The sequence below is a fragment of the Chamaea fasciata genome, unplaced genomic scaffold (genome assembly GCF_029207755.1).
Source record: "Chamaea fasciata isolate MVZ Bird 193981 ecotype frontalis unplaced genomic scaffold, bChaFas1.0.hap1 SCAF_1, whole genome shotgun sequence".
Classification (NCBI taxonomy): Eukaryota; Metazoa; Chordata; class Aves; order Passeriformes; family Sylviidae; genus Chamaea; species Chamaea fasciata.
The window spans coordinates 136,995,024-137,019,688 of NW_027094086.1; the positions used below are offsets into that span (position 1 = coordinate 136,995,024).

The 24,665-nt window shown below is 41.6% G+C and overlaps 2 protein-coding genes across 4 annotated transcripts in view; one reads left to right on the top strand and one right to left on the bottom strand.

Moving 5' to 3' along the window:
• The window catches only part of LOC136298504 (protein adenylyltransferase SelO-like), a 24,259-nt gene extending 22,988 nt beyond the window's left edge, over window positions 1-1,271 (bottom strand). The window contains exon 1 of the mRNA XM_066199247.1: window positions 1,012-1,271. Within this exon, the coding sequence (XP_066055344.1) occupies window positions 1,012-1,186 (175 nt within the window). The 5' untranslated portion in view covers window positions 1,187-1,271. The remainder of the gene's footprint in view (window positions 1-1,011) is intronic.
• Window positions 569-23,564, top strand: PDSS1 (decaprenyl diphosphate synthase subunit 1). 3 transcript variants are annotated; one of them, XM_066199373.1, is made up of 11 exons: window positions 569-595; window positions 3,042-3,106; window positions 3,970-4,093; window positions 4,461-4,591; window positions 10,483-10,624; window positions 11,664-11,775; window positions 11,863-11,972; window positions 18,538-18,618; window positions 18,799-18,912; window positions 22,276-22,356; window positions 23,096-23,564. In XM_066199373.1, exons 2-11 carry the CDS (start codon window positions 3,042-3,044, stop codon window positions 23,234-23,236), a joined length of 1,101 nt encoding a protein of 366 aa, XP_066055470.1. In that variant the 5' UTR covers window positions 569-595; the 3' UTR covers window positions 23,237-23,564. The 3 variants fall into 3 exon arrangements, with proteins under 3 accessions (XP_066055470.1, XP_066055478.1, XP_066055461.1); XM_066199381.1 differs by having other exon boundaries at window positions 584-602; XM_066199364.1 differs by lacking the exon at window positions 569-595 and adding an exon at window positions 1,336-1,475.
• The last annotated feature ends 1,101 nt before the right edge of the window (window positions 23,565-24,665 follow it).

A 24,665-nucleotide genomic window follows, 5' to 3' on the forward strand; every position in this document is an offset into this window, starting at 1 on the left:
AACAGATTTAAGTTACTGTGCACCAGTAACTGTTTAGTGTAGTCCATATGCAGCAGTGATCACCAGGCAACCCAAGAAAACAGATGAAGTCTTTTCTGAGTAATGTAAACAGAGAATGAACGGGTTAGAAGACGTAGCTCTTGCTGCCACATACATGTGTACTCAGAAGTTGTGCTTCATTCTTCCTTGAGACCTACTCTGTGCCCTTTTCCACGGTAACAGACAACAAATATTGTTTTAAAACAGTGTGATTTACCATCTTTACGGTATAGATTTTTGCTTCCAACAATCTTATAATTCCACATTAATTATAAAATCCCAGTACCTCATAGTCACTGTTGTGTAAAAATTTTCATTTAGTTAGCATCTCTGGAGCCTTGCTGCTGCTAGCCGTATTTCTCACTACCTCTAATGACAGACCCTGTTACAGCCAGCTGCTACAAGATTTAACACTACTCTTAATGCTCACGAGTAATTGTGTCACCTGATGAAATTAATTCTGTAATGTGATCATATAGATAAGCATTATGATTACAAGCAGTTTTGTATGCCCGAGGGCTAGGAGAGCTGGAACGCTTTGTCTCCTTCCAGAGAGGTGCCAGGTTATCAACTCTACATTAACACATAGTTAGTTGGGATTTGGGGAAAAAGGGGGGGGGAAGCGCTCCTTATGACCAATCTAGTTTTAATTTTAAAACTAGTATTTGACTGTGCGTATCAGGTCTTCGCTTCGCTTAGTTACTGCTTTACGAGCTGCTACAACCCAACAAGCAAAAGCGCCGGGCAGGACTGGAGTACACAGCCTGGGTACAAGGCAGGGTAGGAGTACGGAGTCCCGGGGCAGGGCAGGGCAGGAGTACAGAGCCCCGGGACACGGTACGACAGGAGTACAGAGCCCCGGGACACGGTAGGACAGGAGTACAGAGCCCCGGGACACGGTAGGACAGGAGCACAGAGCCCCGGGATGGGGCAGGACAGGAGCACAGAGCCCCGGGGCAGGGCAGGCCGTACCTAGGAGGCTGTCGGAGGACAGCGCCCAGGCGCAGAGCTCGGCCGCCCGGCGCCGCGGGCACTGAGCCGGCTCGGGGCGGGAGGCGTTCGGGGCCGGGCAGAGCCCGCGGGAGCCGCACAGCGCGGCCACACAGCCCCAGGCCAGGCAGGCGGGCAGCCAGGGGCGCCACCACATCTCCTCAAACCTCGCCTCCCAGAGTCACCTCCGAACCCGGCCTGAGGTCTCCCGCCCTGGCAGAGGGCGTTGGGGCGCCCGCCCGGCTCCCCGCCGGAGGGCGGTGGCGGCGCGGGGCTTCCGCGTCCGGGTCGCGGCGGTGCCGGGAGGCGGTGCCGGCGCGGCGGGGCTGGGGGACACCATGGCCTTGCGGTGGTGGTGGCGGAGCGGCGCCTCGTGCTGCCGGGCTCCGCCGCTGGGCTCCGTGCCGAGCCCCGACCCCCGCGCCCCGCCGGCCCCCAGCGCGGCGGTGAGTGCTGCGGCGCCGGGCGGGCGCGGAATGAATGGGGCGGGGGGCGCGGGTGGGCACCCGGGGCCGCCGCTCCTTCGGCGTTCCGCGGCCTCCGCCCGGGAAGCGCCGCGGCCCGGTGGGCTCCCGGCCGGGGTCCTTGCTGGGGGCAGCAGCGCGCTCGGTGCAAGGTTAAATTCCAGATTAAGGGTTCTCGGCAGTGGTCAGAGTGTGAGCCGCTCGGAGCCGGCCCTAGGTGGGAGCAGGGGAAGTGGTTCTCATTAGTGTGAGATTTTGAAGGCGTTTGTGTGTGTTAGCGTTGTGAGCTGTAACGGGGGCAGTTCACTCGCTGCCTTGGTGTGGAGCTTCTTCACAAGGCCGGGCTGCGGTTCTGACCCTCGCTGAGGTGCTCTGGCTATCCTGACCCCCGCGAAGGTGCTGTGGCAAACGCCTCCAGCATCCCGCACCAGCCGCTGTTACAGGGTCAGGCAGCAGTGTAAAGGAACGAGTCCGTGTGTGCATGCACTGAAGGAAGAGTAGGAAGAGGTCAGCTATTTTTAGCTACAGAACGCGGTGAGAGGTCCGAGAGAGCCACTCAGGAATGTCTCAGCCATAGGGCCGGACACTGAAGTCAGACAGCAGTGGGTTGCAGATCTGTGGTAAGTTAGGGCTCCTCGCCTTCCTTTGTCTCCTTGCCGGGCCTTGTGTAAGGCAGGATGGAAGAGTGCCCTTGAGTGCCATTACAGCGCTTTTGTTTCTCTCCCACTGTCCAAGGAGAGAGACTTTAATCCACAAATGAGGAGATGCTGAGGCACGAGAAGCAGGTCTCCTTGAGAGTTTCTGTGTGAGTTTTTCCGTGTGTGTTTTTCCAGAGGCAGTTTGGTGAACACGTGGATTGCAGTGATTTTAGGTTGGCTCAGCGCAGCATTGGGCAGGGCTCGGTACTTCCTGGCAGCGCTCTCAGGAGCAGAGCAGAAGCTGTACTTCCTTCCTCAGCCTTATCTGCTGGAATCATGGACCTGGGACTGTGCCTTCCCCCACACTCCTGGGCTCTGTCTGCAGGGAGAGGTCACTGGAGAGATTGCTAGATTTGGAAGTTAGGTTCTGGACATCTAGCAGGGAAGATGGGCAGATGTAAATTATAAACGGCAGGCTGAATTGAAATTGCTTCAGGGGAAAGCACGGACATGATTTTCTGTTAGTGTACTGAAACCAGCTCGTCCTTTTCTCTGTGTCTTGACTGGTGCAGTTCAGATTTATCTGCCAGGCAGGAAATGTTTGAAAATTGCACCTTGCACAAGTGTAAAACCAAGGTTTTGTTGGAGCAGCTTTGATAATTTAACTGATAAGCTTCCTGGGTTGGGCCTAACAGGGGGGAAAGTCCAACGATCTGGAGCCAAAGAGTCAGTTCAGTGTGCCTATTGGCACTCATGTGTCATGTGGTACGGAAGGGGTTATGTGACTCCCGTTGCTGCTGGGTTGTTAAATGGAGAAATAGAGCAGTGGTGATGGATACATTTTTTGTAGTCAAATGTTTTCTGTCAGCTTAAAGTTCTAATAAACTATCCCTGGTTTTATTTTTTTCAGATGTGTCACCTTACCCAAAGAAGTTCAACTTCCTCGTTTCCAAAAATATGTAGTATATTTTGGCGGTAAGTTGGAGATTCACATTGTTGTGTAGTGGGTGAAGACATAGTTACTGGGTGAATTGGGTAGGTACACCTTTAAGCTGTAGACTTTGAAAATCAGGTTATTCACTCCAGTGTGGACTGCTGCTGTAGTGCTGAGTCTGAATCTCAGTTGTCTATTCTGGAGAGTAATGGACAAAGCAAGAATGTTGGAAGAAAATATGTATGGTTCACTTTGGAAAAGGAAACATTAGAAGAAGAAGAAACTTCAACTCCAGGAAACAAACAAACAAACAAACAAATCTCCTAAGCTAAATGTGTCTAAATGCATCCAGGAGGAGCTTTCACCCTTTTCTGATGAATTTTCCTAGCATCATCATGCTACCTGGAAGTATTGATTTAATTTATTATGTAGCTGTGTATACAGAGGAACAAAATACCAAATCTAAGTCAGGAATGTTTTTTCAGGGGTTTACAAGAGAGGGAAGAATGTAACAGAATAGTTGGATTGCCAGAAGTGAAGGCTCTATCTCCAGATGTAGGCTACACTATCTATAGTGTATTCAAAATGAATACAGCAAGAGCAACATAGTGTTCTGTGTCTCAGAAGACTTCTGGGATCTGTTAAGGTCAGAGTGTGTGTGTTTGCCAAATGTGCTTTGCCGAATCCCATAGGTTTATGATCATCAATACATAGCTCTGCTGTCCTTGCACCTTACTGTCTGTCTGAAAAGCGTGTTTTGATGCCTTCATATATTTTAGCCATTTGGTTAAATGTGGTGTGAGGGGAGAGGGAGAGAAAGAAATTCTTTCAGATGTTTCTGTTTGGGGAATCAGGGGAACTTGACTTCTAACAAGACTACTCTCTTGACAAACACTGTCACCAGGTTTCATCATACAAGTACATCCCACTGGTGCAGCTGCAGTAAGACAATTAGTGATGAAAAATACCAAGACCCTTTTCAACTTGGGAAAAAAGACTTGAAAAATCTCTATGAAGATATTAAAAAGGTAAGGGATTTTGGTGACTATGTTGGGATGTCACAATGATTGTTTTGAACAGCAGCCATCAGTTTGGAGGATATTTTTTGAAAGAATGTTATTTATGTTTATGGACAGCTGTCTGAGACTTAAACTGAAGACAAGCAGAGCATTTCTCATATTTTGTAGAATCAGAAGGCATTTTTTTTTCCTGATTTGCAGTGCTGGAATGCATCATTTACATTTCAGATTACTCATAATAATTTTAAAAACAACTTGAGCTCACACTGGGTGGAATGAATGCAGGCAATAACGTTATACATCCATACTGTTTTACTTACACTGGACAGACTGACTTTGTGACTTCTGTGCTGAAATGCTCTTGTCCTTTTTATAGGAATTGCTGGTCTCTGCAGCAGAACTTAAGGAAATGTGTGATTATTACTTTGATGGGAAGGGAAAGGCCTTTCGACCAATGATTGTGGTGCTAATGGCTCGGGCTTGCAACATTCACCATAATAATTCCAAGTGAGTTGAAAGTTATCATTCTTGTGTTTCTGAAAAATGCTTTTTGAAAATAAAATGTTCCTCAGCAAAACCTGAATGTAAGTTCCATCTTGAAGCTGTATTTCTGTAGTTGCCTGTGCAAAAGGAACTGCTGGGTTTATTACATATTTCCGTCTGTTAAATTGTGGACTATACTGCACTTTTAACCGAGGTGGGTAAATAATGTTGCCAAATTACAATATTTGTAAGGTTTTACTTGCATAAATGCTTTATTAGAACCTTTAATACTCTTTGAAACTATATAAACTTCATTAAGTATTTTTCATTTGTAACTACTCCTGTTCCTATTAAACTCTGGTCACAGGTAAGAACTTTGCTGTGAGAAGAGACCTGCACAGATTTTTTTGTAATTATGCAGAAAAGAGATTAAACAGGTGGTATGACTGTATTCAAAGCTGTGACATTTTGAAAGTAGTCAGAGTTTTTTTCCCACCCTCTACTAGCAAGTTTCTATACTTTATGTAAGATTCTAAGTTAATTAGTCTGGTATAATCCTTATGGTTTCCAAGTTACTTGTCTTTTGAAAGCAGTTTTGACTGAGCAGAAGATCGTGCTTAGCCTGTACTCTCTATCACTCCTGAGTCTGGCTCGTTGCAAATGCTTCACTCCACACGTTCCTGTCAACTGCTATGTTTGCATTTTGAGGAAGGATGTTGGCTGGAGTGTTCTCTGCCTTCCAGCTATGCTTCCAGTCTTGCCTTGTATAGAATTTCAAACAGATAATCTTTGGTCCCTTTCCAAAAGCATTTCTAGACTAATTTGTCAGTCTTAATGGATTTCTCCGAGGTCTTGCACCATTTTCTTTCTGCAGGAGTAGTTTAATGCCACGTTAGACTCAATTACTACCTCAGAGTATGGCATGTATTTTGTTGCATGGATAGCACCTCTCCCTGTACCCCCTTCTATGTGAATATGATTTTGAAGGAGAAAGCAAAACCAAGCTGGCAGCATCCTGTCCTGTGTGTGCCAGTTTCCCTTGTTTTAGGAAAAATCATCCAGGATTAAGGAACTTTGCTTCAGCCAGATTCTGTTGTCAGTTCAGGACTGCTTCTTGTCATTGACTTCAAGACAGCAAAAGGAACAATACTGGTTATGAAAATCCTCAGGAATGCCTTTTGCCACTGACTGGCTTAATATTTTCATAAGTGATCTTGACATGAAAAACAGGAGCATGAGGATGGCACCTTTTTATGGCAGAATCATTCTCGATGGTCAGCCATCTATGGTGAAATGTAAGGAAGCACAGTAAACCAAAAATTTCTGCTTGAACTTGTAGGGTCTTGGGTGTCCTGTTAGGGCATAACCCCAGTGTGGTTTGCAACCACTTTCATTAGGAAAAACCTCAAAGATATCCTAGCATGCATCAGCCATCCAGTTCAGCTATGGGAGTGTATATCACACTTACTGAAATCATCAGCATGTCTGATCCCTGTGTTCAAAATAAATTAGGTCTGGCTAGCTTCAGGGATGGATTGCAAAGATAATCACAAAGATCGAAGACTTGTGGTCTACAGATTTATCAGGAACACGGTGAAAGAGCTACTTAAGACAAAGCATTATGTTGCTAAGAGAATAGAAATGTAGGAGGAGACTTTTAACAACAGGGTCACTGAGTTTCTGGAGCATCTTTAGAGTCAAAATAATGGTAAAAATTGTTTTATCTCATTCTAGTGTGTAGCATGAAAAGCTTGTGAACAAAAACGTGTGCAGTACTGAGAAGGCTGGAACTGATGTCATACAGTGTGGGAGTTGAACAGTGAATCAAAGAGAGGTAGCAGTAGAAAGACTGAATTTGCCGGTATGCCCAAAGCATATTTGCTGTCTTTTGACATATGTATATGCTCATGGACATATCCTTGTCCATATGTTACGCTGTCTCAAAACTGTCAGGGCCAGTTTTGATACCTGCCCTATGCCAGTAAGGAAGTGCCACATATGCCTGGGGCAAGTGCTTGCTTTGCAGTAGCCAACCCTCAGCAAAAGTTCTCTGATTTCTGGATGCCTGTGTCATTTGGCAGCTTTTGTACATCTGTTGTGGTTCTAATCAGCACCTCCAAAATATGTTCAGTGTTTAAAAGCCTCCTCAATAATCTGAATGTTCCTAGTACAAACCAGGCTGAGTCACCATCTTTGTCATGTTGCTTTTAGAACGAAATTCTGAGTGGCAACAACCTAAATGTTTCAGCAAAGGAATGGAATGAAATCTCAGGGTATTTACTTTCCCCTTCTGTGCCCTGTGCCAGTTTCTCCAAGCCTGTGATTGCAATTAAGTATCCCATATGTTGATACAATTCTTCACTGTACTGCTTGTTGTGCATGGTGACCAATGCTTTGGAGTATGTAAAAGGAATTTACATTTGTACTGAGCATATCCAGTTCTTGTGAGCTGATTAAGTTTTATGGGCATTTTCTTCTCCTTTGCTTTTAAGCTATTGAAACAGGCTGTCTTACACCTGCTCTGTGTATACATATACTTCAGTTGTCATTGATACTATGATTGATTCATTATTTTTCTTTCTTAAAGCAACATTGTCTCCTGTGACAAATTGTTCCAACTTTTTTGTTTGTGAGGAAGATTGTGTATGTAGAGAAGTAATACTGCATATTTTTAACTCTGCTACTCTTCTACAAACCTGAGGGGAAAAATACTTGCCTTACATTCTGCTTCTCCCAGTGTTTTTTTAATATGGTTTTCCACTTCCAGTTTGTCATTTCCCTTGAAGCATTTTATCATTCTTTTCCTCAGTTAATACTGATACTTCTCCCAGGCTTGTTTTTCTTTGTTGAGGCTTTGGTTCCCACACATGTAATTGAAGAGACTGACCACAGTATCTGTAGGTTTGTAGGGTGCTGTTCGTTTGTTTTGTTTTTTTTTTTTTTTTTAAATTTTGCCTCTGGGGTTTGTATTGCTGATGTTCTGTTTCTGCTTCATCTTGCTACCATTCTCAACTGTAATATAACTTGCTGGACCCAGCATGCTTTTGCCTGCTTTTTCATTTCCTTTTCTTTTGTGCAATTTTTGTATAAAAGGTAATACTTTTCCTTATTTGGTTGTAAAATAACAGGATTCAATTTAGGAAGGCTACTTGATGGAATATTTCCTAAAGATAGGACTTGCAAGCAACCTTAGTTCCCTTTTGTTTCACTCCCCCAAGCCATCATTGTCAGAAGCCCGTGGTGTCTGCTGCTCTGCAGTTTTGTCTGGTGTTAACACATGCATTCTCTGTGCTTCCCCTAGTTTGCAGTGCCCTTCTGTGTCACGGACTCTGTTTCTGGGATGATTGCTTCTTTCAGCCACAGGGCCTTAGCAGGAGAAAGATGCTTAGAGGACTGTGGTCATAGCACAAAAATTTTGCAAGCTCTTATGCTCATTTCCTCTCTTTAAAGTGGCAGTATTTACTTATGGGCAAACACATTGCCTCCGAGCTCTTCGTTGGAGAGTGTAAATACTGGTTTGTGTGGGTTTGAGTTCACCCCTCACAACTGTCCGGTGGTTTTGTTGGTTTTTGTTTGTTTTGGTTTTGGACAGGGATATTTGGAGGGAGATATTTGAGGTTTCTTAACCTGTATGGTCAGCCTTGGCTTGTTCGGTGTTCATGAAACAAGTTCTGTAATGGAAAACATCTCAGGGTACAGCAGATCTATAAAACCTTATCACTGAATCAAGCAGGGAGTCCTCCTGAAAAACAGAACATGATTAGTTGTATAAAATATTTGTGTAAATATGCATCATCTTGGGGCATCTTCACTTTGAGAATGACCTAAAAATGGCATCTTTCCACTTACTAGATTTGCAGAGACCCTGTTATCTATTGAGCTGAGTTACTGGCACTTTTTACTTTTGTTTTGCAGGAGAAGCTGAATGAAAAATGGTAGGGGATGAGAAGCATCCTGGGATTTGTGGATTTTCCCCTAAAATAGGCATGATCTGATCTAGAATTAGTCTCACAAGATTCATGTAGGAAAGTATTGTAGATTTTTTTTTTTACCAGCAGTGGGAAGAACCTTGCTTGAGACTTTGTGGAAATAGTAGTTTTAAAAGCCCTTCAGATTAAATTGTCATATTCGATACAACTTCCTGGAAACCATGAACCATGAACATTCCTATGCCATTTTTAGTCACTGTCAGAGATAAGATAGAGTATAAGGCAGAACTTTTCAGAACCTGCTTTTGAAATAACTGGTTTTGTGCTATCTTCATACTACTGAAATATTTCAGTGTGTGAGTGTTGCCATTTACTGCTGCTTCCCAGCAGGAAATCCAGTCTGCTGACATAATTAATGAAAAAGGGAATCCCCAAAAGGAGAACAGTGCATGAAAGAGGCTGGAGACCTTTACAGTTTTTTGAAGGTAAGTTTTCTCCTACTTAGTAAGAGTAGTTTATTTTGGAAAACTTTCCACTGAACTAGCATTTGATAAAATCACTAGTCTACATTAAGACTTGCCTCCAAACAACCATGAAGGTTTCCAGCTCCTATTTTCTGTTGTGTAAAAGCCATATTTTCTCAGCCTATGAGCTACCCATTCATCCTGCTATTGTTCAGGATGTAGAACTCCCACTGACAGCAGTGCAGAATTCTGTATAGAGGTAGGTGTCAGAACGCAGTGTTATGTCAGCAGACTGCAATATGTTATTTCATTTTGTGATTAATCACTACATTTTAATGGACATAGTCAGTGCAGGAAAGTTTTAAATTCCTTAGCTGAGCTGAAATTATCTTCTGCTTCAGTTCTTTTCCTGTTCTCCTGGAAAACAGTATGATTTTCTCTGTTGTCTGTATACCAGAAGTACGGTATTTATATATCACAAGTAGTTTCTCTTTCCTTGTGGGTTTTGGGGGTTTTTTGTGTGTGGGGTATTTTAAATGTCCATGTGGCCTTGTTACACCTTTGAGGCAAGGCTGACTGGGATAGCTATTTCTGGGATCCTGCATGTAACCTGCAATGAAAACATACAGAAAAATACCAGAAGAAGACAGTGGCAGCTGGATACTAAGGGAGATGGTCCTTTATGTGAGCTAGGTTGGCTCTTTTACGTGCTTTTTGCAAGTCTTGTTCTCCAGATAATTGCTTCTGTGTTCTTCCATTACCTTCTTTTCACCTAGTTAAAAAAAAAGAAAAAAGTAGTGTGAACTAGTGAGAGTTGAATCATCAATATTAGATTTTCCCAAAGGCTGAGTTCCAATAAGTGTTAGGTAGTTGGTGTTTACAGTCCTAAAGTGGTTGCAGTAGAATTCTAGTTAATTCCTCAGGCTTCTGAAGAACCTCTGGGGTTTTAAGGGAATCAGATAACATAAAGGATAAGATCTATGAGTTATGTCTTTCAAATGTGGAATGCAGGTTTCCGTTCCTTCTGATCTCTCCAGCTCACTGGTTAGTAGAGTTATCCAGCTTTAGAGAGTTTGTGATGCCATGTTTATAGGTAGAGCGACAGAGGTAAGGAAAACTTAAAACTCATCTATAAAGCTACCTGGCATTCTTTTCTCTGCTGTTTTCCAGACTTCACTCTTGGAGCCAAGCATCCTTGATGCTGTGCTATTTATTGCAGTCTGGATTTAGAGGGATTAAAGTCTGTAACGCAGGAGTTTTGCAGTACTGTTAATGCAGCAGTGTAGAAATAGGCCTAATGACGATGGACTCATCCTTCTGCACTTACTGTACTAATGTGATCTTACTTTCTCTTCTCTTCCTAATTTCAGGTTTGAAAGAAGGGGGTCAGACCAGGAAAAAGCTGTGACAGCTGTTTTCAGAGAAACATTTTTTGTTTGGTTTTTAATAGAGACTTTTTAGTGCATTGCAGCATATATAATTGATTTAATTATCTGACAGTTCTTGGGTTTTTTTGTTTTAGGGAGGTGCAAGCAAGCCAGCGCTCTGTGGCCATTATTGCTGAGATGATCCATACAGCCAGTCTAGTTCATGATGATGTTATTGATGATGCAAATTCTCGCAGAGGAAAAAGGACACTTAATCAAATCTGGGGAGAGAGGAAAGTGAGTTTGCTAATAAATGCAAGACTTGCCTTTGAATTTCATCAGAGCACAAATACCTAGAGGTTTGTAATGTTACTATCCCTGGGTCTTGGAATATGTCAGAAAACATGAAGAGGTGTGCACAGTTTGTGGGTGAGACAAATGTATTTTCCTTTTCTGAACTGTTGGAAGCATTAGATAATGAATGAAGTGTGTAAGGGTTGGGGTTGTTCAGCCTCCTCAAGGGATGACTGAAAGGGGCCCTCATCATAAGTATCTGAAAGCAACGTCAAGAAGATGGATCCAGGCTCTTAAAGTAATAGGACAAGAAGCAATGGACAAAATCTGATGCACAGGAAGTTCCACCTGAATATGAACAGATTGCCCAGAGAGGCTTTGGAGTCTCCCTCACTGAAGAGACTCAAGAATCATCTGGTTGCAATCCTGTGCGACGTGCTCTGGGATGACCCTGCTCAACCTGAGAGTTTGGACCAGACCCACTGTGGCCCCCTCCAACCTGACCCATTCTGTGATTATTACTGATTTTACATGCCCTGTGCCATTCTCTGCAGTGCTGTTGAAATACTTTAAACTTGCACCTCACTCTGAATGCTGATTCAGTGGTGAACACAAAAATGTTTTCAGTTGGCAGGAAATTTTTTTTTGAAATTGGTGTTTTCTTCACAGAGCATTACAAGAAAGGTCTTCACCAGAAAATACAAGGAAGGAAGTTGGGGCAATTCAGAGTTCACATGGCGTAACAGCCACAAGGGGATGGTCAAATAGAGAACTAATGTTCAAAAAAACTTCATAAGTAAACACATACTGCATACAGGGAGGACAGTGCTTATACAGAAAAATATAAAGAGTACTGTAAGATAGGGATTAAAAAATTCACAGATTTCAATATTTGCTTATGTGTTTTTGGCTTTTAAAATGAGATATTTGTGCTTTATGTAGGAAAGTTACATAATGTGAGTAGATCTGAGAAAGGAAATCGTACTCTCTGTAGTAACACAGGAAAAGACTTAAGGAATCATCTTTTTGTTGTTGTTCTTAGGCTGTTCTAGCTGGTGACTTCATCCTCTCAGCTGCTTCTGTAGCGTTAGCACGAATTGGAAATACTACTATCATCTCTGTTCTAACTCAGGTGATTGAAGATCTGGTGCGTGGTAAGGTTTTTTCCTATTTTATCCTCCCATTTGCTTGCCTAAGCAGTAAACCCACAAATAAAACCTCCCATCTGTGCAACTTTTTAGGTGAATTCCTCCAGCTGGGTTCCAAGGAAAACGAGAATGAGAGATTTGCCCACTACCTCGAGAAGACTTTTAAGAAGACAGCAAGTCTGATAGCAAACAGTTGTAAAGCAGTATGTACGTCCGTCTCTTCTGAAGTTAACATACCATACTTTGAGCTTCACAGCTAAACTTCTAGTATTGCTGTTTGCTCTGGAGACCCTCCAAAGCAAACAAACCCTCGTAATGGTATTCTGCCAGAATGTGAATGGGTTTGAGATTGTGAATTTCATCACAGTTCAGCCGTGTAGCCTCCAATATTGGTTTTCACTTTTTCTTGGTGTTTTTTTCTGTTACTTATACACAGATTTGCTGTTATTCTCAGTTGAATCAAAATAAGGTTCAAATAATCATAATGGTGGCCATCTTCAATTTATGAAATTCTGCAACTTTGAGACACTGATTTTAAACTCAGTTGATCATTTTTGAGCCTATAATTTGATTTTAAATCTTCTTTGACATCTGGCCCTACTCATTGGTGCTGAGTGAGACTTTAAATGGTAGCAGTGGGAGGAAACAATTCATAGAATCAGAGAGTAAGCTGCTTTGGAAGGGGCCCATCAGGATCATCAAGTCCAACTCCTGTCCCTGCATGGGACACCCCAAGAGTCACACCATGTGCCTGAGAGCATTTTCTAAACAATTCTTGAACTCTGTCAGGTTTAGTGCTGTGACCACTTTCCTGGAGAGCCTTTTCCAGGGCCCAGCCATCCTCATCCAACTGTGAAATAACAGTTTCCTGGTATCTCTATATCACATTGTAAAAATCCAGAAGCATGTACTTGATTAGTCTGGGGGTTTTAATTATCAATTGCTTTATCCAACCCTGTCACTCCGTTCTCTTACTTGATTACAAAAAGATCCAATTCAAGATTATGTTCTTACACAAAAATAGATATTCAGTTTTAGTGCAGAAAATGGAGGGGAGTTTTCTCCCCCAAATTAGAGTTTTGTTTATTCTTTTTAGTGAAAGGCAGTATAGCTAATGGATTCTACAGCAAGCAGGAGTTTTGTTTATTCTTTTTAGTGAAAGGCAGTATAGCTAATGGATTCTACAGCAAGCAGGAGTTCTAAGAGAATTAGACTAAAAATCTGTGCTAGTGTTAATCATCTTTCTTTGTTCTCAGAGAACTGGTACATTTGTGCAACAGACAGCAGTTGAAAATTGCTTATATCAAAATGATCGCATAGAATGAGACACATGGATTTTGGGGGAGGGAAAATACCTTTTATTCTAGTTGGAGGAAAGAAACTTAAGTCTTCTGGTTTGCTCATATTAATGGCAATATGACCGTGACAATTTTCTTTTGCAAGTCTTGTTTTACATTAGTAGGCACCTGGACTAGTAAAGAGCATCACAATATTCTGCTACCCCAGAAAAAACATACGCAAGTTTGTTCATTTTTACATTCATTTTTACATTCTGCCTAAAACAATCTTTGCAGATAGATGAAATCACATTGCCACTGGGTGAATTCTCCCTACAAATGAGCTAATATAAGCTTTTTCCTTTTCATGACTTGCAAGAGTTAAGGATTTAAGCACTTCCCTCAATATTGAGGCTGTGATGCTGGTCCAGGGGGTGTTTGGCTGCTTTTCTTCTAGTGGCTGGTCTGAGTTGTTCCACTGCTGAATTGCTGTAATTTTATATGCTGTAAAATTTGTGTTAGAAAGGAAAACTGAGAGAGAAGGTCTCTCTTCATGACAAATCCTTACTTGCTGCAAATAGTAGCAATGAGTTGAATATGTATGTTTCCCTCAGTTTCTTTCTGCATGGATTGGGAGAACTGGGGTTTTTTTTTGTTTGTTGTTGTTGTTTTGTTTGTTTGTTTTGGTTGTTTTTGGGGGCTTGGGGGGGTTTTTGTTGCATGTGGATGTTGCAATATTTTTGTTTAGATGGATTTGGCTACTGGGGAAATGGAATCAGAAAGGAGTTCTGTTTTCTGTAGCAAAAATGATAAGCAGGATCATCAGCTCAATCTTGAAAGAAAATTCAGGTAGAGAATCAAGAGTATTCATATCTTGTTTTCAGGGACAAAACTAAGAGGAGAGATTATGGGTTTTAAAAACAGTTCTGTTCCTGTTAATGATAGGAAAATCCTGATTTGTTGCTGTGGTTGAAGAAAATACAAGTATTAACTGGAAAGAAGATGTCAAACAAGTTCAGGTGGTACCTTAGAATTCCGCAGTGCCATGCTTTAGAAATGGAAGAGTAGAGTATTCCTGGAAAAAGGTCCAAACAAGATATATGCTGTAATTGATACATTCTCTACCACCAAAGCATTGCTGCATTTAAATCAAAATTCTTTAAATAAGGACTTAGGGACAGAACAGTTTGTTCAAGATGTTAAGAGCCATCCCAGTCTCGAGTTTATTTCTACAGTAGTTCTGCATGGGGGATTGTTACCGAAGTTTCAAAGTGTATTGTAAAAGGAAACGGTGGCAGATGGCCCAGAGTCATTGAGGCCTTAGTTACTGCAAGGCATTTTTCAGAGAAACATCAGGTGACTTTAGTTCAAGAATTCAGAAACAATAAAGCGTAAGTGGAATTTCTGTTTAGTCATCAGGCCAGCTGGAGATGGCAAAATAACTTGAGCAGGTTTTCTGTCTTTTTTAAACCCTGCTATAGTGTGAATTCCTGAGCCTCATAAAGCTGTTTATATTTTGCATGGCATACTTTCAGATGAGGGATTAAATCGTGCTTGCTTTGAGGTAAGTGTGAAGGTGCACTAGAGAATCTTGATTTCTGTATTAGGAGCAAGCTTGTGCCTCCTTGTGTGAGGCAGGGCTGTGGAAGAGACTGAAGAATCCAGTCTGCAGCTCTGGATCTACCTGTGAGCTCCTGCTCTAACCAGTTCCTAGTTTGGTGTGTGCACAGGGCTCCATCAGAAAACCCTACCAGCATTGGAACTGGTGCCTAGGAAAATGAGACCTCTGACCCCCAGCAGCAGAACTGAATTCCCCCAGCCCAGCTAGACCTGCAGGCTGCAATAATGTCCAATGACACATGTAGGGTAATAGCATAGCAGTATCAGATATTATAGTCAGCTAGTAAATTGCCTTACTTACTATTTAAAATACAGTAAGTCCTTTGGGGGTATTTCTTTTGCTGTGAAAAAGATTTGAGTAACTATATCTTATATTTTCAGGCAGATAATCTTTGCTACTGAAAAGTACAACTCTGCATAAACAAGTACTTGGTTAATCTGTTAAAATGTTAATTACTTGAGAAAAGGTCAAATGCATGAAAATGCAGACTCAGGACAAGATAGTTGTCTGCCTTGTGTAGATATCTCCCTCTGCCAGGGAGGCCTCCATCACCCCCTCCTCAAGAGTAGTTGATTTGTTGCTGTGGAGGGTTTGTGGGGTCCGGAGAAGTCGGTGGCATTCCCGCAGCAGTGGAGGATGAACATGGGGAGGGGGCATCGTTCCCAGCAGCACATCCAGGGCAGTGAGACCACAGGGCTGGGGTCCCTCAGACAGGACACACAGGGGCACTCTTCAGGGAGTTCTGTGAAGGGCCACCGTGGGGGCAGACGCTGGAGCTAATGATGTGCCGAGAGCTGGTTTGAGTCTGGAGTAGGAAAGACAAAGGAGGAATCCTCCTATCGTCTCCAGTTTGTAATTGGAGGGCATAGAGAGGATGGAGAGATGTGCAATGAAAGGACCAGTTGTACTGTGGAAAAATTCAATTAGATTTGAGGAAAAAAAATCTCCATGAGGTTGATCAAGCATTGCAACATGTAGCTGAGACAGTGTGGGATTTTTCATCCTTGGAAATGCTCAGAAACCAACTGGACACAACTCTGAGAAACCTGATCTAACTGTGGAGTAAACTCTGAGCAGACGACTTTCAGAGTTTCCTTCCAACCTAAACTATTCTGTGATTCTCCTGGAAAGAGGAACACTGCTCCTGTCTAGGGAAACAGTGGTGGATGAGCCAGCAATGAGAAGGCAGGAACCTGACTGCTTTCGGAGATGGGCATGGAGGAGAATGGCTGGAAAAGGGGAAGATTTTAGCCTTTTCCTTTCCATGGAGTCCACAAAGCTAGTACAAGAACAAGTAGTGTTTATCCAAGCATATTCTGGCCCAGCAGCAGGTTTTCCTCTCTGACCTACAGAGCACTGGTAGAGACATGCAAATGCTTTCAACTCCAGCTGCCATATTGTCACATATTAAATACCAGAGCAGGATGTATCTACCCAGAGCTGATGTTGTATTTTATGGATGTGAAATTCAGTAAAGAGGCAAAGTTGTTTTATAGTCTCTTCTGTAATATAACAGAAACTTTTTGTTTTGCAAAAAGTGTGTTTGAAATAACACCAAGGAGATTTGTCCTGCTGAATTCAAAGAACTTTTCTAAAGAATTTGTTCCACGTGGTATTAAGAAGGACTTTTTGTCACAATTTAGTGGAGGACAGGCCTGAATTCTTGCAAGATTAAATTTGTCATGAACCAGTCATGGGAGCTATTTGGGAGCTCTAGGCTGTTTTCAAATTGAGAGTTTTATCATTTAAACACACATCACTGTATTGACTTGCTTATCCTGATTTGTATTTGCAAATGCCTGTATTATCCCAGAACATTATCCCAGTACAGCTCCAGTTAAACTCCATGCGGGAGTGACAGGCTGCAGCCCGGCCAGCGTCCAGCTGGGGGCAACAATCTACAAGAGCAGTTTCAGAAATTGCATCCTGAAGGAACTCCCTGATAGTCACAGCCCAGTCACTGCAGGTTTACGATGTGGTCATGGTCAGAGGGTTGATCACTTGAGGATGACTGGCAAAACAAATCTCCTGAATTTTAATTTTTTTCTATAAACAAGACATGACATTTCAGGTTAAATGAGGAAGTTCTTTTCTTTACATATCACTTCTTCTCACCCTCTGCCAGCTACTGCCCACTCTGACCCTTTGCCATTAACCAAGATTTTGTCACTGAATTCCATATTTTAATCCTCCACATGGAATGAAATGTGGAGGTAGGTAAGGATTTCCTTGGAACAGGGTAGATGCAATCCCCCTGCCATGCTGGTATTATGTGATTTGTATTACAGAAGCAAACAAAAGTTTGCATGGTATAGCAGTAGATCTTAGGTCTTCAGGCAAATTATGCTATTTAAGAGACAAACATCAAAATGAGGATAAAAGGGCAACATGTACTATTCGATAGTCCCTAGCAACATCTATTTAAATATCTCATATTTGCAGTTCACTCTGTTTCATAGCCTTCAGAATTTTGTATGATTATTAGATATAAGTAGCATTATTTTCCTGCTATACTGCCCTCCTCTTTTAAATAAAAATGGGGAATGTATGATGCTGTTAATTCCTCAGTCATCCAGATTCCTCTGGGGTTTAGTTATTATCCACAGATGCAGGTTATGGCTGGGATGTGTTCTGATGCTCAGATATGAAGTGCACCGATGCATGAAACAATCTCTCATTTTGTGCAAGTTGCATCACATTTATTAGGATATAATGTTGTTTCTTATTTCCATCTTCATGTTCACCTTCAAAGCTACTGCTGGACTCACTTTTAGTTTGGGGTTGGTTTTGGGGCTGGAGGGGTTTTCTTTATGATCCTACCTTACACCATCTTAAAGAGAAATACATATATATACACACATACATATTTTTATATTGTGTGGTTTTCCTAGCATATATTTTTAGTCTTAAAAATGTATCCTCACTCCTTGCATTAGTCACAGCAGATTTGGAATGCCTGCAATAAACCAGGGTGGATTTTTTTCCCGTTCCTAATTGGTTTATTGAAGGTTGAAATAAATCTGAGTATTTAACCAACCTCATTTGGTAAAATGTATAATCGGTACATAAATGCAAAAAGCATAAATGCCCTTACTTTGAAGCAAGATATTAATTCTCAAACCTTAGTTAGTGTCCTGTATTTTAGTTTTGTGGAGTTTATTCAGCAAAATTTTTGTCTCTCAAGTAGTCGATTGTATGTTCAAGTAAAATGTTTTGTTTGTCTCAGTTTAGGGATACCTTTGTCAGCTTGGAGTGCTTTCTTCATTTGCTGTCTTTCCTTTGCCACTAATTATCCCTCAGTACCTTTGCCTGCAAGCTAATCAACTCATCTTCCTGAGCAAGTCAGACACAGTTAACATCACCTTAAAAATAATCATCCTTATGTCAACTGCCCCTCCTGACTGGGTTCAACACATCCAGCTTTGTGATCTTTCATGAGACATGTAATGTCCATTTATCTGTTGTCTGACCTCCAGTTATCCCGACTGATTTATATATGTAACTAGCTTAATTTCCCCATCACTGGACTGTATACGACTACTACCCTGCATGTGAAGTGCATCCACATTTCTTCTCTCTTTATCCTTGCATTGTAATTTCTAAGCCTGATAAATATTTAATGAAGCTAATCTCTTTGCAGAATTGAATGTAGTTTTAATACTGCACTACTGTTCAGCCTTGTTTTCTAGTAAGCTTGTCTAGTTGTGTGTCTCCATGAACAGAGATAAGCTATAACGTGCCTGAGTCAGCTTTTTTTTTGCCTTTCCCAGATCCCTCCTGCCTGTGCTGGCTGTGTCACACCTATGTTCAGGGGCTAAAAGTGGATGCTAACTAAAGCTTTCTATTTACTTGGGGTTTTTGTCTTTTCAGGTTTCAATTCTAGGCTGCCCTGATCCCAAAGTTCATGAGATTGCATACCAGTATGGAAAAAACGTTGGCATAGCTTTTCAGGTAGAGCTTTTGTTGAACTAAATGGAATCTAAAATCTAAACTTTTCCAAAGTGCTTTAGAAATCAAAGTGGTCTGTCTTAACCCTTCCTACAAGTCTTGTCTTTAACAAGGATTATTCTGTATTTAGCTCTAATTTTAAAAAAAGGAATTTTAAATAATCAGTATGTTTCTTTTTTTCAGCTGATAGATGATGTCCTGGATTTCACATCATGTGCTGACCATCTGGGGAAACCAACAGCAGCAGATCTCAAGCTTGGATTAGCCACAGGCCCTGTCTTATTTGCCTGTCGACAGGTAAGTCAGCAGGAAGCTGTTTCCTCAAAAAGTGTAAACTGCTCCTCACAGGACCACCTGAAACACATCAAATCTCCAGTGTCAGTGATGAGAGTGGCCTGGCCACATGTGACAAATCAGTGTTCCATCCCAGATGGATTCTGTGCACACACACAGGTTGTGAGAAACACCTTCCTGCACAACTCTGCTTACTGTTAGGCTCTTGTAGGCATTCAGAGAGTTTTAGCACATTTTGCATAGGTTGTTCCTAAGTAGCATCTTGCTTGTGTTTTCTCCTGAGACATCTTCCCAGGCTTGACTGTGTTTGTAGGCTTTTTTGCCTTGTTCTGGGCTTTGTATCCATCTGGGGCCAAGAATTGAAATCCCTGCCTTGCCTTTAGGTAGGTGCCTTTATTTATTGGATTTGATCTCTTAATCTCTTTGTCCTCAAATATTATCCAGTTACAAACATGGGTAGCTTTCCTGTCTGAAGGTTGGATAAGAGAAAAGGGAGTGTCATAAATGAAACAAGCCTTAAATTGGTCAAGATTTTCAGTGCCTTAAAAATTATTTGGAGGAGCAGAATGAAAACAGAAGTGTGTCCAGCATGAAAAAAAATTAAAATTGGTGCTAATACATAAACAGGAAACAAACTGGTTTAAGTCCTTGCTCCAGTGTCTTTTTCACCAGAGGCAAGCAGATTTGGGGCTTAAAAGGCAGTCCTTCTTACCAGGCTTTACAGTGTGATACAAAAACTGGCACAATTAGTTCCAGCAGAGCTCTTGTCTGTGATCTCTCAGTGGAATTGCTTACAGCTTGACATGGGAAAAGTTCTAAATCATAAAAAAAACCCCAACAGCTTTGACATTTACTTCCCCCTCTAAAAGAGCCTGTTGTGGGGAGAAGCGGAGCATGCACATTTCTTTGCTTCCTTATCCTTTGGGCATTTACAAGGATCTGTATCTCAGAAAAGACAGGGGAGCACAGAGTATCAGCCAACTGACAAAGTAGATGAATGTGTATTGGAACAGCCTTCTGCATGTCCTCCGTGTCTCCCCATACTCATCTGGGGGATTCACAAGCATGTTCTTGAGTCATTATTTCAGAATTGTGTCGTCAGCAATTGGAGCTGTCCAAAGAACAGTGAGACACTTGGGTAGAGAGGAAGGATGGAGTTGTAAAACTGTCTTTGTGTGTGCTAAAGCCGTGTGCAGAAGGAAACAAGGCATGTTGCAAATACCCAGTTTTGGCAGAGAATGGGTGGCACTGATTGTTCTGTGGGTGTTGAATATTCCAGTTTTTAAATTAAAACTATTCTTTATTAATTTGTTTGGGTTGTCTGTCTCTGACTTGGAACTTCATCTATCTTTTAATTAGCTTTACAAGATAAATTAGTTCATAACATAGAAATGCAAGAAAAGAAAATCTGTTAGTCCTATTTTAAAATCTTGTTCTTTGTAGGTCACTTTTAAATGCTTTTCCTCATTTATATCTTTGATAGATGGGAGGTGTACATTTTTGCACTGAAAGATAACTTGACTATCTTATAAAGTTTTCTGCAGTAGCCAGAAAGCTTCTTTGCTGAAAATGTCCTGCTGTTTTCAGGAAACTGGAAGAACAGCACTACGTACAGACTTAACTTATAGATAAACGAAACATGAGTGCTAAAAAATGCGGAGCTTCAACAGACACTTACTTGTGATGCTAAAAGATATTTCACGTATTTGTACCTGAGAAAAAAACTCATGAGACAGGACTAGGAGACAGTCCAAAGTGTAATTAATAATTATAGGCTGTCTTTTCAGATTAGTATTGCTGCTATCCTTTCATATAGCTGATACTCCTCGAGTTGTCTTCCTGACAAACATTCGTTAGTTTTTAATGTGCTCTGCATCTTCAGTGACAGATGCCTTTTCTTCCTATCCTCTCCCCTCCCTCTGAAATACACCTTTGTGCATTAGAATATTAAGGAGAAAAAAAAATTTACCTTGATACAAAACCTATTTATTCAGCATTTAAAGTTATGTCATTCAGTAAAAAAACCCTAAACACTCCATTTATTTTTTAAGGAAATACACTAGGTGTATGCTAATTCTAAAGCTCCTCTTAAACAAGTACAGCTGAAGAATGAAGGTTTATTTTTATTATAAGCATTCCTGTTAAATGCTGATGTGCTGCCCACTAAACATGCAGAGTTGTTAATAACAGCTCTGCCTTACAAGTTTGGGGATTTTCATGTCCTTTAGTTCTTAAATATAAAAAGTGATCCCATATGCATCCAATATAACTGTAAATATGAATAATGTGAACACTGACTGCAAGAACACTGCAATTAAGTTGTCATTACCTGGGAAGGAAGCTAAGATCTAGAAAAAGCCATAACTTTCTTTTAGATAAAGTATGAGTCACCACTGAACTTCTGAATGCATCTCCAAGACTATGTATGAGTAATGGGAAAATGTCACAGCACTGAGGGGTGCTGCATTTGTACCTGAACAAGGTTATAAAGCTGCAGTTGCAGGACCAGAGGCGTGCAAGGAAAGCAGATCATTGTGTACAAGTGTATGGCAATAAAATCATCTTTGACTCTAATCCTTTCAGGCAAGATGAACAAAGAGCTCTCTCCCTTAAAAAGAATTCTTCTGTGGAGTAGCTGCCTTGAGTTGTGGCCTTATTTTGTTAAACAAGAGGTTTTTCTTTTTCTAGGCTGTCTGAAGAAAGAGGCTGCATATTTAGCTAAGTGATGTGACTTTCCTTAAAACAACTGACTTACCTTCTTGATATGTAGGGAATTGAGCATGCTAACTACAAATGCTATGTGACTGAAAACACAGTACCTTAGGGTTGTCATTTTTCTCTTACTTAAAAAAAAAAATCTGCATATATAAAATACCAGCACAATGGAAAATATAAGGGAATGTAACAGCCAGTGTTACCATGAGGGGGTTTTACATATTGAACTGTGCAATATTGCAACAACAGACATCCTGCATTCTTTTGTATGTGTGGGGGCAGAGGTGCTGCTTCTAGGAGTGCCAACACTAACCACAATGTGTGACAGAGTATCTGATGCAGATTATTCATTAGGTTAGTAGCCACATCAGGAATTACCACACTGGAGCATCTACGTAACATGATAAAATGACAGGTGCTGACTGCTGCTACCACCTGGCTACAGCCAGCGGAGTCAGATGGTTAGTTTTAAATGCTTGGGCTCTGCTATAGTGTGCAGACTGCAAGTACGAACCTAAAGCTGTACCTGTAGCAACAACAGTGACAAGGGAAGAGGGCTGCACTTTGGTGTCATTCTGAGCTTAGCATGGCAGGCAGCTACATGGAAAACAACTCAAAAGCAAGTACAAACCCTTCTCCCTTTGTGCTTAGTTTCCAGAAATGAATGCAATGATAATGAGGAGATTCAGTAAGCCAGGAGATGTTGAACGTGCACGGAAATATGTGTTGCAGGTAAGACTGATACCCAGTATTTCTGCTCTCCCTGCTGTTCAGTCTGAAATTCGTTGTCTCTCAAGTAAAATAGCAAGGCTGCATTGTCAAATACCTGCTGAGCAGCATGCAATGTACAATGCCAAGTCAGAACTCCTCAGCTCTCTACTGGCAGTGTTTTAGCAGAAATGATAGGTACTGAAAAACTTTCTTCTTTTTTTGCCCTCCAATAGCATAAAATCCTCATAATCAGTAAAAAGCTCATGCATGAACTCAGTTCCTTCAGCTGAGATGGCTGTATTCAACAGCTGGTAAAAGTGGTGTAATTACCAGTTAGTCTTGTAACTGCGGTTCTACACACACCCCATATCAGTTTTAATTGACTCTGGTCTAAAAAAAACTGAGCAATGGTTTGTGCAGAATTAATACCTATTTTTCAGAATAGCATGGGGGTATTGTACATCTCTATTTAGGGCAGGAGGGGAAGGGATAAAGCATTAGTTTCCAGTTTGTTATAAATACCAGTGCTGTTTTGTAATGGATGAGTTGCTGTTTTAGCACGGATGAGTTTTAGTACTTTGACAGTTTGGGGCAGGTAGGTGGGTTCCCCTGATTACAGGATGAATCCTCTTTCTTTCCCCATCAGAATATAACATGTTAGGGTACTTACTGACCTTAGAGCCTCCCCCTGTGACTGAAGAGGCAGAAGGCAGGAGGAGAGGCTGATCAGGTCCCCATTCCTGTCTGTCTCTCCCATCAGAGTGATGGTGTGCAGCAAACGACCTACCTCGCCCAGCGCTACTGCCACGCCGCCACGCGCGAGATCCGCAAGCTGCGGCCGTCCCCCGAGAGAGAGGCCCTGGTGCACCTGACAGAAATGGTTCTCATGCGAGATAAGTGAGACAGCTCCTTCCACTCCTTCTGGCAGCTACTTACCAGACTGTGCCTAAATTTATTTCAAAAGTTATTTGCTTCCAACACAAGCTACCAAAAATTATTTTTTTTTAAAAGAAACCTCTTTTTTTTTAAGTTCTGTTTTCTTTTTTTTTTTTTAACAAAAGTTTAAAGTGTTTTACAGCAGGAAGCCATGCAATTCAGAGCAAATCAAACTGTGCTGTACAATTGTTTTAGCAGGGGCTATTGATTGTGGGGGATGGGGAAGATGTTTACATTGTTGATGCACAAAGGCCACAATGAGAATAAATATAAATCAGTGTATGAAAACTGAAGCTGTTCCAAATTTCACTTGTTTACACTAATAAACAGAGCATGCGTGTACGGGAGCTGGTAAACTCCTGTGAAGAGAGATGGTTTGGATGCTTCCCTGGCTGTTTAACAAAAGCACCTGGAATTGTATATGGAGATACTGGTTTACTGTGAAGGACTACATGTGGATTTTAATTGGTTATATACATCAATGAGTTCTAATTCATGCTGTTGGTGGCTACCTGCTAGCAGTTAATATGATGGAGAATTTGACACTGCTACCAAATGAATGCTTTTGTTCAGAAAATGAAAGGCTCAGTATTTCTAACTCACACTAAAAAATGAATGATTCACCAGCCAGTCAAACCTGCAACTCCATCACTTTCCATCACTCATTTATAGAAGGAATTCTGTAGCATTCTAAAAGCTGCCTTTGAAGTCCCAGACATTCCTCTCACAGCAATCACCCAGTACTACCACATTCCTTCTGAGGTTATTTCAGCCACAGAATCTCTAGAGCAGAGATTCTCTGCTCTCTGGCTCTCTCTGCCTGTGATCCCTTAACAATGGCCAAGTTCCTGTCACTGTGTTCCCCTGGGTGCTATCTGGAGGACAGCCTGCTCCTGCTCCCTCTGCTCCGTGGGGCTCATCCCAGAGCCACACAGAGAGAGTTCCCACACAGAACTGTCAGCTACAGATGGTGTCCAACTAAATGCAGCCAGGTAACTAGATTCAATCAAGAACCCTCACTAAAATTAAGTGTTGGCAGAAAAGAGCTTTTAAGAGTATGTATAAGTGTGTAATTCAGGTTTCAGATCTAATTTATTTGCCCTCTGTCAGTGATAAAGTCATGTTACAAACATTTGCCTTTTAGTACAGTGCCTGGGATAACACAGCCATAATTTGCTACGTTAGCATTCCAAACTTCTTTGCCAAGCCAACCAACAAAGTAATGGACAAGACCTTTGGTTCACTTATATATTTATGAATGGAAAAAGTCATAATGTAAATTTACTCATTAAAAAAACTTGGGTACAAATTACACATACATAAGACCACCCAATTTTTGAATCACATGGACACCTTAGACCCAAACAACTCATTGTAATAGACTTTAGTGAGAA

Coding starts and splice junctions, on each gene's coding strand:
- PDSS1 (XM_066199364.1), top strand. CDS start 1,368: ATGGCCTTGCGGTGGTGGTGGCGGAGCGGCGCCTCGTGCTGCCGGGCT. Junction 11,776..11,862: donor GATTGAAGATCTGGTGCGTG/GTAAGGTTTTTT, acceptor GCAACTTTTTAG/GTGAATTCCTCCAGCTGGGT. Junction 22,357..23,095: donor CACGGAAATATGTGTTGCAG/GTAAGACTGATA, acceptor CTCTCCCATCAG/AGTGATGGTGTGCAGCAAAC.